At 44.0% G+C, this 13,560-nt stretch overlaps 1 protein-coding gene across 3 annotated transcripts in view; it reads right to left on the bottom strand.

Annotated features, from left to right (window-relative positions):
* The window catches only part of CAMSAP3 (calmodulin regulated spectrin associated protein family member 3), a 41,377-nt gene that overhangs the window by 16,620 nt on the left and 11,197 nt on the right, over positions 1-13,560 (bottom strand). For 2 of the 3 annotated variants that reach the window (XM_032208539.1, XM_032208540.1), the window contains exons 2-5: positions 13,016-13,281; positions 4,891-5,025; positions 3,089-3,187; positions 1,146-1,193 (exon numbers count right to left, since the gene is read on the bottom strand). In XM_032208539.1, coding sequence (XP_032064430.1) covers positions 1,146-1,193; positions 3,089-3,187; positions 4,891-5,025; positions 13,016-13,281 — 548 coding nt within the window. The remainder of the gene's footprint in view (positions 1-1,145; positions 1,194-3,088; positions 3,188-4,890; positions 5,026-13,015; positions 13,282-13,560) is intronic. The other variant, XM_032208541.1, reaches the window with a different exon arrangement.

Below are 13,560 nucleotides of genomic sequence, written 5' to 3'. Positions count from 1 at the left end.
CTATATCTGCGTAACACTAAAAGCCCCCAAATTCCCAGGTAGCATGGCTAACCATCAGACTTCTAGGGTTGACTGTAACACCACAAAGACCAACTGGAAAGATTGGCTTTGGAGATAAGGGAAAGGCGGAAGACCCAGTTTTCAGTTCCTCCATCATCCCCACCCGCTTAGAAAATGATATGCTATCCTTTACCACTCTGTATATGCTTGTCCTCAACCCCAGGACACAGCACACAAGACAACAAAGGCAACACTACCAGCAGAGACACACACAGAGCAGGGCAGGCCACACATCAAGAGTGCACATGGTAAGGAGGGGAAGGAAGGAAGGAAGGAGGGAGGGACACAGACAGGCAGACACAGATACTCAGCAGGCCAGCAAAGAGGAGGAGAAATAAAAGGAAGCAAATGGGACACCTCCATTCCTGCTGAAATGAGCTGGAGGGAGGATCAACAGAACTCCTGGGTGGCATCTAAGAATTGTAAGCTTTGGAGAACAACCTCCTGCTCTCCATAACCCGCAGAATCAGCGAATTCAGAAAGGAAATCCTTCTTCTAGTCTGTTTTTCCAGCTATCTCCTCCAGAAAAGAAGATGGGGAGAAACTAGGGACATCTCATCTGGCTACCAAGGACAAAAGGGGGTCATGGTGCAGGTGTGGGGTGGGAGCTAGAGTATGCAGAGATTAAACTGATGAAAATATGCACCTGGAGGTGGTCTTCCTAAAATTTGATTGTCTCTTATAACTCTGGAGAGAATACAGAAATAGTTTTGAGTAATAAGGCATCTCACGGACAATGAAAAGGCACCCCCAAAATTCCAAAGTTTCTAAATTCCTAGAGAGATGCAAGATCATTACAGTCCTCAGTTCCAAGGAGGACATAAGACCAACAGCCATGAACATCTGTAGCCAACCAAGGAAGCTGTGGATTGGTCTGGCCGTAGATTAAAAACAGCTGGAAAAAATAGGAGGGCGCAAGGGAAAGCTCGCCTCTTGAGGAACCCAAGCAGGTTGCGGGGAGCATGGGGGGGAAAAGGGCAGACCCATTGCAGCAGGAACAGCCAGAAGTTCAAGAACAGCAACCCAAGTGGATGGCAAAGTGGTGCAGGTGGGCGGGCAGGTGAGCACGCCGATGGATACATTACCACAGGAGGCTTATTCCCCGACTCCTTCAAACAAAAAGCGATGGCATGCTGGATGCAACAGCAAAGAAAAGAGAGAGCCTGATCAATGCACCCACCAGGAGGGAGAGAGAAGGGAAGGGTTGCTGCCTTGCAAGGCTGGGGAAGGGAGTCCCTGATGTGGGGAGGGGGCCACCAGTATTTAACTTGGGCCTGAGCTAGAGGAACACTTCCCGGCATGCACTTGAAATCTTGGGAAACCCCTATGCCTTCTGGATGACCCCCACCTCCTAAATACCAACACAGTGGATCTCAACAGACCTGGGGAGACTCTCCTCTGTTGTTCTTCAAACTTAGCAACTTTAAAATGTGCGGACTTCACAACCCCCAAGAATTGCTGGCTGGGGAATTCTGGGAATTGAAGTCCACACATCTTTTAAAATCTTCAAATGAGAAAAAGTCTGCTCTAAGCCTTTATTCAGCTGCACCACGTACAGCAGGGCAGCAAGCAAAGGGGAGGAGGGGGCAGAGGCAACACAAAGGGGAAAAAGGGAAAAGACATGCCAGGTAACTAGCATGCGGTTCCTACTGGCAGCTCCAAGCATGAACTGCCCTGCTCTGGCTGTCTCTTAACCCCTCCCCATAAATGACAGGTGGGCTTTCTGTTGATCTCTGAAACCAGGACATTAGACTCCCCACCCAAATGCCTGTAACCCCGAGAAGGCTGTGTAATCAAAGCAGAAAATGAAGGCACATATGAATCCACCTATATGATATGCAACGGATAACCTCTTCCTCCAGGGCCCCCAGAGAGGAGGACACAGGGAGCTAAGAGAGACCAAAGCAGGTACAGATTGTGAATGGGAGGAGGAGGGTTAGAGAACAAAGGATGCTGGGATATACCAGCATCCCAGCAGCTGGAGTCTCCTATGGGAACTCTCTGACTCCCTATCCGCAGGCATCCCCTCTACCCCCATCATGTCTCAGTTTAGGGGATTGGTGCCTGTCGAAACAGACCAACCAAGTCACCCAAAATCTTCTCCAAGGGAAGCTCTAGTTAAGGAACTACAAAGGGACCTCTGTCCCAGAGTCTTAGACCCCCAGCATCCTTTGCTCTGGGTCCCCCTGGCATGCAGCACAGGAGCCAAGGCAGCAGGGAGATAATAAATAAAGCCACCCACTTACAGGAACCAGTTTCCAGTACCACCTGGTGGGACACTGAAGCAGAGGAAGGAGAGAGGCCAGAGGGAGAAGAGGAGAGAGATGCAGAAAAAGACAGCTCGGTCACATACCACAACTCGACTGTATTCAGCACAGGCAACCAAAGAGGCCGTTGAGCTGGGACGGGGGGGAGGGGGCACTAAGCCCACCAGGAATGGAAACAGGATTGCCCCTCATATACTCCCCAATGCTCAATAGTTCAGCCCAGGAGAACCAGCCAGCCCCACTGAACAGCTTAGAGGGGGGAGGAATAAATGGTCAGCATTTGCTGGCAGTCAAGCGGGCAACCCACGGGGCAAGACAGGAAGTTAACCCCAATCAGAGTGGCTTTGGCTTTACAAGTGGGCGAGTGAGAGAAAGAGAGACACCACCCTCCCAAGAGGAGGGAGGGTGGATGGAAGCAAACTCTATCCTCTAAGGCAGGAGTCTGCAAACTTGGCAGCTTTAAGACTTATGGACTTCAACTCCCAGAATTCCCCAGCCAGCTTGGCTGGCTGGGGAATTCTGGGAGTTGAAGTCCACAAGTCTTAAAGCTGGTAAGTTTGCAGACTCCTGCTCTAAGGCAATGGTGAAGGGACAGCTTGTAAACATAACAAAGCCAGTGTGGGGAAAAGCTCTTTCGATGATGAACGCAGCAGTGCCTCTTATTGCTGCCACCCCAAGTTAAACCAGTCTCTGAGCGCCACTCCCACCACCCCTCCCCTGCTTCTCTCAGGAGGGCAGCCACAACAGCAAAGCACCCACACCTTGGGACCACTACAGGATGCTGGAGTCTGGCCATCGGTTCCAGGAGCTGAACGCTGAGAGGATTCCTGTTCCGCCGTCTGTTGTATCTTGTGAATTATCTGCAGGGCGGCAACAGGGAGTCATTTGCAAACATGCAACACAAACAACGGGCCAGATATGGCTTCCTTCCCTCCTCGCCCCCTTTTCTCCTTGTCCTGGTCCTAAACCATGGGCCCTTGTGGGTTTCCCCCGATTTTAGTTCATCCACATTTTTTTCCCATCATCTTTCCCAATTACTCTATTCTAAGAGTAATTTTGTATAGGCAGTCCTTGACTTATGAGTTACGATGGCACTGAAAATTGTGACTTATGACCGTTTGCAGCTAGTTACGACCTTTGCCCGCCTCCCCACGATGATCATGTGGTCAATATTCAGATGCTCGGCAACTGATTCATATTTATGACCATTGCTGTGTCCCAGGGTCATGTGATGCAACCTTCTGACAAGCAAAGTCAATGGGGAAGCCAGGTTCACTTAGCAACCGGATTACTAACATCAATTGTTAAGTGATTCACTTAACAACTGTGGTCAGAAAAGTCATAAAATGGGGCAAAACTCACTTAACAAATGTTTCACTTAACAACAGAAATTTTGAGCTTAATTGTGAGTCGAGGATTAGCTTTATCGTATTTTTTTTCCTTTCCCATACTCTTGAGATGAAGTGCAGTCTTCTGCCACTGTTCCTTGCCCTGCCCTTAACCTTCACAACCTGAGCCTTCTTCAACTTCCAGGCTGGGCTGAAGAAAGTGGGAAAGGGGGGGGGGTAATAATTTTAAACTCACAAATCAAGAACAGAATTAGATGGGGAAGTTGATCTAAGTAATCCAACCACAGTTAACCTAGCGTTGAATTTTACATGTCATCAATAGCATGTACTTGGATTGACTATACACAAAATAAATATGGGACTAAGAAATTCCAGATAGCTTATGCTTAAGATTAGGAATAAGTTAAATTGTTTAAAGTTTGGGTAACAGCAAGAAGCTGAGTTCAACGTAGAGATCTTATTGACTCTCTTTTTTTTTCTTTAATTTCCTTTGTTTTAACAAATTTTAGACTGTGTTTGTTAAAAAGCTATACCGTGTACGGGCTCTGGGAAGTCGGGGGGAGGGAAGGGAGGTGGGGTCTTAGGGAGGAGGGGGGAAATATAGTACATGTTAGATTTTAAAATAACACGATTGCACTTGTATACTGTTGCTCTTTAATTCTAGTGTTAAAATAAGACAAGCTGAATATATTGGTAGATAGCAGAGATACACCGAAGGGAGGAGTAGAGGGAAAGAAGAAAGAGGTAGAGAGGGTGGGAGAAAGGATTGGAGGGAGGGTGAGAGGGAAGGGAGGGAGTGTATTGGGAGAGAGGAGTGATAGAGGGGGAAGGGAAGTAGGATAGAGGGGAACGTTGGAGGGAAGAACGAAAGTTGGAGGGGGGCGAAAGAAAGGGTGTATGGTGGGCCGAAGTGGTGTATTGGGTTTGTATTTTGGGGGGTATTGTTGACAAGAGGGCGGGCTGTGTTTATTGTTCAATGTTATATGCCCCGGTTATGCACAGTATATATGTGACTCTACGAAATGAAATGAAAATAAAACATATTTACAATAAAAAAAATAGCATGTACTGGGGCTGAGGAGGCAGATCTTAAATTTGTTCTACCTAGCCTCTGTCACATGGATTAGTGTGTGCAGAAAATGGGATGTCCCCATGCATAAGCTCCTTGGATGCAGATAAAAGAGAAAGAATGCAAATGAATGAACATTTAATACCATATCTATCCAGCGTAGCAGTTTCTGGTCCCAGGAGACGGTTGCTGGCTCAATGCCCAATGCAACACTTAATGAGCTGGTGGCTTCCAATGCAAATGCTGTCATCAGAGAGTCAATTAATGCCAGGTGTGCCCCCTACAAGTCAAGCAGGGAAAAAATAGAGAAAAATGTAATCAGAAAAACTATAGTACTCATAAGGGCATCCGTACCCCACAAATGGGAGTCACATATACACACATCTGGCACTATCTGACCAAGTATGAAATAACACAAGAAGAGAGAATGATCTGACCTGTAATAGAAGCAAGTTTAATCTCTCTTTACCACGCTGGTCTTCCGTATCTCAAATGAACGTAAATCTGGAGCAGGAATAGCCTTAAAATGCTTATCACTCAATAGGTTCTAAATTTTCAGGCTATAATTCAAAACACATTCACATTTCTAACTCTTATAACTTTTTCAAAATACCCTACTTAATACAACCATAAAAATATTACACCAACATACAGCAGATCAAAAACCAGATTCTTTCACTCTTCCATACTGTACTTTCAACAATAAAGGTTGAAAACCCAATCTTTGTCATACACTGCCTGGTACATCCAATATACTTGAAAAATAATATTTTGTCAAATTATTCATCTCAATAGCAATAGTATTTAGACTTATATACCACTTTATAGTGCTTTTACAGGCCCTCTCTAAGCAGTTTACAGAGTCATCATATTGCCTCCAACAATCTGGGTCCTCATTTTACCCACCATGGAAGGATGAGTCAACCTTCAGCCTGGTGAGATTTGATCTGCCAAACTGCAGCTAGCCTGCAGTACTGCACTCTAACCACTGCACCACCTCAGCTCAAAGTCATATGGTTTAAGCAAGTCACCTAAAACTATCTGAATACAATTTTCTATAATAAAAATTAAGTCTGACACAAGGAACTTCAAAAATGTTTGGAAGGTTAATCAAATATGACTAACACACCAGACACAAATTGCAAAGGACCAAATCTTGGCAAAAGTATGGCAACAACACAATCCTTTCTGTTTGATTTGAAAAAGTTAATTTCCACCTTAATCCCACTGCTACTTATAGCTTAGGTTGGCCATTTTAAGATTTTAATACAGTTAAGAAAGAAAAAAACCTGGGTAAAACCATTAGATATGCCATCTGCTAATTCTCCAGAATCTTGAATACAAAGTTTCTCAACAAAACTGCTCAACAAAACATCAGAGCCAAGAACTGCTGATCCAGAAGTAACAACTTTTCAAAACCTCACTGAGAACATAATAACCAAATAACCCAACTTCCAAAGGCATTCTACTAAAGAAAAAAAAATGAAAGGCTGGTAATCATTGGTGGGATAAATCCCAGATTTTTATTTTGTTGCTCACTGCCATTCCAGAGTAAACGAGTTCAATATTTCTCCAATATTACAGCTACTGTCATTTAAACATCTGCTACAATATCTACACAATGTAAAGGAAAAAAACAAGTTTGCTGCCTATAGCATAGCAACAACAAATGGAAACTTGTCCAAATAAAGCATTTACTCAAGAAATTTAATTGGTTACAGTGATTCCTACTTGTTCAATTTCTCTTAGCTTTAGTTTTCCCAAGTTTATTTGTTCCCCATTACTTCATCGTTGGCAATTTCTTTAAAAATGGGCATGGATTTTAAATTTGAATTCTACTGTGAAATATAAAATAAGACAATTATCAACCACAATTACATTTTCAATTCACAGAGGTTGAAAGTGCAAATTAGGTAGGCTTAAATTAAAAATTGAACTGAGCTACTTTCTAAGCCACCCTTCAATGTTGATTTAAAAAGGAAAGATGCATTTACTTTTAGGAGAGGCAGAAAGTGAATCTATACTTACAGCAACGCCTACATCTAGCACTTACTGGAGAGGTTTCTACAGTTGCAATATGATAAGAAGAAGAAAATAACAGGATCCTGGTTCACCCCATGTTCATATGATAGATTGGCTTAATGTAGCAAAAGAATAAGATAACAAAGCTTCTTTTGCTCATATCAAATCTTTCAATTCTCACCAAAAAAGCTTTCTGCATATAGGGAAAGACTAGGCTTTATTCTTCCCTCTGCAAATTTAATTTTCCAAGAAAATCTTTCTAAAAAATAGAAAATAGAATGGTCTTAAAAGTGGGAAGCAGTTTATTATTTTATTCTCCTGATTGTGTGCATCTTTGAATAGTTTTGCTCAAGACAGCTTTGTTCAAAGAGCATGGGTGAAGTCAAATCTATATTAGTAGCTTGTGTGACTTTATCCCATAACCCAAGTCCTAGGCTGCAAACCAAGGATCAAATGAGTAAGCTCTCTTAACAAAGGGGACTCTAAACAAGTGCTTGCACACACACACACACACACACACATCTTCCAGAGTTCTAGGGTTAGTTAGGGAAGTTTTTGGAAGGAGAATAAAGGTGTTTCTGCAGGGAATGTGGAAGATTCCTCATTCCTCAATTGTTAACAATTATAGTTACCATAAAATCTGCACAGATTCTGATTATGCAAACTGAATCTTGATGTATATTGTGTAGTGAAAAAGGAAATGGAAAATAAGATGTGTTAACCTTTGAATAATTTCTTTGGGGAGTGAGAAATGCCAAGAAAAGAGTCAGAGATGTTGGGAAAGGTGAGGAAGAAAAGGCTGATGGGAAAAAGGGAACTGGGGTAAGAAGAGGAGGAAGGACACCATAGGGCAGATGATGTGTTTCTTATCCATGGTATATAAAAAGGGTTTAAATTTTACATATGTGAAACCAGCCAGATGAGTATTGTGTAAATATTTTCTCAAAACAACTTTTATACAACTCCTCTCTCTGAGGATCGTAGATCTGCACAATGAAATCAAGTACATATTTCTTCACTATTATCTTGGTTTCAGACCACAGCCCCCGCCAGTGAATTTGGGAATTTAAGCAATATAAATCCTATCAAGACAGGTTCACTGGGAGTAAGAGGGTGGTACCAAGGAAGATCTCTGTTGATTAAAGGCCCACAAAACATCCAATTCGATGCGAAGCCTTGGAACTGAACTGTTTGAGAGCAGAACATTCCTTGCCTACTGATTAAACCCAGTTCTTATAGAACTGGACTTGTTTCTTTTTCCCAGGGCTTTTTAACAGAAGCAAGATCCAATTTATACAGTGGGAACTTTCATTTATAAGAATGTGCAAGAGAAGATTGGAGTCAAAGACTGGATGAGTTTAACTGGTTCCTACATACGATGACACCATTCACTAACATCATTAACCTGGAAGGTTTGAGATTTGATAAATTAATGAAAAACAGGGCAATTCATGATTATTATTCATGAAAGCTATAAATTACTTCTAGTATTTGGAAGCCATGTGCAAATGGGTTACTGGTTCCTCAGAAAATAAGCAGAGAATATTATCCATTCCTGCCTAGCTTATAGATTTCAGGGGCCTCTGGTTGGCTTAGAAAGGCATTTGGGTTTTATGTTTTAATCCACTAGAGCATGTGGATTCAGTGGGATGCCTGGCAGCAACTAGATCTTAGAAGCCAGAACTTTGTAATCTTTTCTGAGCCAAAAAAAAGGCACTTGAACTTTGAGTTGTATGCTAATGACAACACTCTAAAATGGGAGTAGAGCCAGAACAATAGGTAAGACAAGGAGGGGAAAAAATCAATTTCATAGCATCTCTCTTATATCACAATAAAAATTACAGTTCAGAAACAACTTCTGATATTGCTTTGAGGGCTGTTGCAAAATTATTTGGCCCTGAAGTTGCAGCTGGTTCCTCTTCAGTAAGCAAAAATAAGGAAAGGATTACATTTGAATCTCTAAGTACAGACTTTCCTAAGATGTTAAACACTGCAGCGAAAAGAACTTCAGCAGCAAAAAATAAATTCACCAGGTAATTAATACACCCTGGGAGAGAGTTAATTGGAAGGAGGAAAAAAGCAGAAAAGGAGCACCTTAAGCCTGAAGGAAAACCTGAAAACAAGTTCTCTTTTTCTTCATGGCAAAGCTGTTTTTAACAAACCTTAAGAGATTGGATGTAAGATAACACACACTGTAAAAGGCTGCTCCCCAATTACTTCTTTGCCCTAAATGTTTGGTCTCTCTTTTCCCAGCAAGGAAAAGGCACAAAACCTAGCCCAAGCTAAACTCTACAGGTCTGACTACATGGGAAGACAGGATAAGTGCATGAAAATGGTGTCACACTGGCCAGGGGAGTAGAATAATGGCCATTTTCAACTCTCTAGGTGCTAGTTGTTACTTTTAAACCCCTACATGGTATCGGACCTGGGTACTTGAGAGACTGCCTTCTGCCAATTACCTCCCCACGACCAATTAGATCCCACAGATTAGGCCTCCTCCGGATTCCATCAACTAGCCAATGTCGTCTGTCGACTCCCCGGGGGAGGGCCTTCTCTGTGGCTGCTCTGGCCGTCTGGAACGATCTCCCCGTGGAGATTCGGACCCTCACCACCCTTCAGGCTTTCCGCAAAGCCGTTAAGACCTGGCTGTTCTGGCATCCCTGGGGCTGATGAGTTCCCAGCTCCACTCGAATTGTTGCGGCTGTTGATGAGTTTTTTTAATCTGTTTTTTGTATTTTGTTTTGTCTTGTTTGTTTCTTTGTATTGCCCCCCTTCCCTATTTGGTTTGTTAGCCGCCCTGAGTCCCCTCGGGAATAGGACAGCATACAAGTTTAATAAACTAAACTAAAATAACTAAACTAACTCAAGCAACATCTTTTACACATTTTACTGGTAATGAGCCAATGTGATTCACTTCAAAGACCTGCTGATCCACAGCTTTGTCATCCCATCTTTGAAGATGATTCCAGAATTGCAGGGCACACAAGCCTCATAATCCTGAAAAAAGACACAGCTGCATTAATGAGTAACAATTTGTATTGACTTGCTTTTGTTTTCCACAGCATTTATTCAGAATCAAATCCAAAGCAAAGTATTGTGGGGTGGGGAGAGAACTTTCTCAAAATCTCATCAGAATTAAGATTCACCCCGTAATTTCTTCAAACTTCTATCTAGCCTATCTCTCAACAGATAGCAAGCCTATTGCAGCTCCCAGTCTTGATAAAAATTCCAAAGCAAAATCAATTATCAATCTGTGAGAACAACCAATCCAACTAGACACCTGCTGATAGGATCTCAACAGATTCTATGCTCCTCATCTCTTCCACATACTGAACACATCAGAAAAATTTTAGTTGTTGGCACGTGGAGGTGGTGAAAAGAAATCACCATTCCCAAAGATGTTAGTAAGTTATCAGGGTGCAATCCTAGCATTGACCAGAAAACCTGAGAGAAGACATGGTTATGGTTAAGTTTATTTATAGGCCGCCCTTTTCCCTGAGGGGACTCAGGGCGGCTTACAACTTATATAGGAAGGGGAAACATACAATGACATATAGGACAATACATAATTAAAAGAGTAAAGCAACATTCATTCAACATTCGGGCGGGGATGGATTATAATCTTTAACCCCAGGCCTGACGGGATAGCCAGGTCTTGAGGGCTGTGCGGAAGGTCTGGAGGGTGGTGAGGGTACGAATCTCCACGGGGAGATCGTTCCAAAGGGTCGGAGCTGCTACTGAAAAGGCTCTCCTCCGCATAGTTGCCAGTTGACACTGACTGGCAGATGGAACTCGGAGGAGGCCCAATCTATGCAATCTAATGGGTCGTGAGGAGGTAATTGGCAGGAGGCGGTCTCTCAAGTACCTAGATCCACTACCATGAAGGGCTTTGTAGGTGGTAAGTAGCACCTTGAAGCGCACCCGGAGATCAACAGGTAGCCAGCGCAGCTCGCGGAGGATAGGTGTTATGTGGGCGAACTGAGGTGCACCCACAATCACTCGCGCGGCCGCATTCTGGACTAGCTGAAGTCGCCAGATGCTCTTCAAGGGCAGCCCCATGTAGAGCACATTGCAGTATTCCAGCCTAGAGGTCACAAGGGCACGAGTGACTGTTGTGAGAGCCTCCCGGTTCAGGTAGGGTCGCAACTGGCGCACCAGGCGAACCTGGGCAAATGCCCCCCTGGTCACAGCCGACAGGTGGTAATCAAAAGTCAGCTGTGGATCCAGGAGGACTCCCAAGTTGCGAACCCTGTCTGAGGGGTGTAATATTTGACCCCCCAGCCTGAGTGATGGAACACTGGCCAAATTATTGGGAGGAAAACACAACAGCCACTCGGTCTTTTCCAGGTTGAGTACAAGCTTGTTAGCCCTCATCCAGTCCCTAACGGCTTCCAGACCCCGATTCATCACGTCCACCGCTTCATTGAGTTGGCATGGGGCGGACAGATACAACTCTTTTAATGATACTTTGCCACCAACGATCAGGTCAAAGAAGAGAATTTTAGCAATCTACAAGGCTTCCAGCTTTTTCAGAATCAAGTACTGAACATTTTGTAACTTTTATAGATGCCTTCCACTGCTGTTGTCTTTGACATATCCATTTCCTTTTATTCTGTAAAAAAAAACCTTGTGTACACACATCTATGGAGGGCATAGGTCACGGTTATCCCAAAGGTGCTTTTCTAAGTGACAAAGAACTGAAGAAGCTTCTTGGCTGAGAAGTAAAATGTTTTCAAAGAAAAAAAAATCCCAGGAAAATCCAGCTGCCTTTTGGAAAAGCACCTTTGGGACTTGTGTCCACACATATCACTAGAATGGGAATGGAAGAGAGGATTTCCCACCAGTCTTATCAAGATAGAAAGGAGATAGAGTCATTTTGTCTTCACTCCTGTGAATAAATGCTGTGGGCAGCATTAGAGGGGGGAAAAAGACATTTATTGCCTCTTGTTTTTTTCTCTACACATTCTAGCTATAATGGGAATTGCCAGAATGCTGCCCACATTAAACAAAACCTGAATTCTCACACATGTTCTTATTAAACAGAGGTGTTTGGTTTATCTTTCCTACATGAGGATGTACACATCTGTCAACTCCAACCATCAAAACTGTGAGTTTTCACCATCCAATCTTAGCTCTCGGATATATCAGCCTTTGAAATATGGTGGCTGCAGGAAACTGGAGCAAGATCCTCAACCCCAACAAGTACCTTAAGCCCTGGAGGAAAACAGAATTACTTCTGTGGTGGCTCTAGCCACACCTTCATGTTCCCCACCCAGAAAAAGAGGGAGGGAGGGAGTTCCCACAGGATGGCTGAGATCTAAACATGCAAAAGCCCCACCTTGAAGCTGAGGCACCACATGGGACACTCCTGATATTCAGCAGAGATTGGGGGGAACAGTAAGGTGATTTGGGGTCCAGCCTGGCATCTTTAGGGATTTTAGGATGCCACTGGGAGGTTTCATACCTATAGAGGAACACTTCATTTAAAACTTCCCCCCCCCCTCCTTTTCTTGAGTTTGTGCCTTCCAGTTACTGGCTGCAACTGATGGGAGTTGTAGTTCTACACATCTGCAAGGCATCTGCCAGAATGCCTTTGGGAGGGGTCTTTACCAGTCGTGGGTTGCTCCCAGTTTTGCTGAACCAGTAGTAGTGGCGGCGGGAGACCCCACCCACCCACCCAGATGCTTCTGCATATGCGCAGTAGCATGCACGAACCGGTAGTAAAAATATTTGCAAACCACCACTGGTCCTTACACAAAACCATCTGCTCTAAGATCCACTGCATACATGCCTAGGATTCCTTTGGCAGAAGCTCCATTTGGGAGGCACTCTCATCAATATCATAGATGAGGCTTAAATGCCCAGATGTTATGTCTCATCTGCATAGGCCAACCCTATTCCAAATTTGAAGTACTTGCTTGGTAAAAAGGGCAGCTTCTATTCTTTATGATAATGTAGAGGTGGATAGAGGAGAGACAGAACTAAGCAAACTAAAAGCAAGCTAATCCAGATTTCTGAGCTCCTGTCCCTAGACAACCCAAGAGATCCGAGTAAATTAGCAGAATTAACCTTTCAAGGAATTCTGAGTTGGTACTACTGCACTTTGGATCTCTACTATCTGCTCCAGCTAAAGATGTGGAGAACCACTCGTTCATTCACCCCACTGCACCATTTGAAGCCTCCTATCCTGCAGTACCAGATCAAAGTTGCCTCTGGGAGCATAGCTGCCTCCTTCCCTCCAGACTTACCAGCTTGATTGGTTTGTGATGCAGATCAGCTTCCTTGACAGGCTTGTCTTGAAAGGTGGGCACCAAGCCACGATGGGCCAAAAGTTGCAGCAAGGCAGCATTATCCTTCGGAGGAAGGGTGCCGTCAGGGCCTGAAGGCAAGACCTGGCACCAGGCACGGCAGTAGACATCGGAAGATAGCAGCAGGCGGATGAGAGGAGGCTTCATATGCTCCTGTTCATATTGGTCTGTATAAAAGGGCTCACGCAGTTCAGCAGGGATGTGTTCTGTAAGAGAGAAGCAAGTAGTCATGCTGAAGGTATCGCCCTATAAATGTGGCGCACATGTTTAGTTGCCTTGAATGGTCCATTGGCTTTGGCCCCTGCTTTAGCCCCAGTTCAATGAGTTGCAATCAGAGATGAGAACATTGGATCCGGGCACAGCATAGCCAGGTTCAAATCCCTCCGAAACACAACAGGTTGCCAGGGAAGATTATCAGCCCTCCATCTAACCTCCGTCCACATAACTTTTTTTTTTCCTTTCTGAGGGCCTCCAGATATCTTGGG

This window comes from Thamnophis elegans, chromosome 2 (genome assembly GCF_009769535.1).
Source record: "Thamnophis elegans isolate rThaEle1 chromosome 2, rThaEle1.pri, whole genome shotgun sequence".
Classification (NCBI taxonomy): Eukaryota; Metazoa; Chordata; class Lepidosauria; order Squamata; family Colubridae; genus Thamnophis; species Thamnophis elegans.
This window is presented reverse-complemented; position numbering and strand designations above follow the sequence as displayed.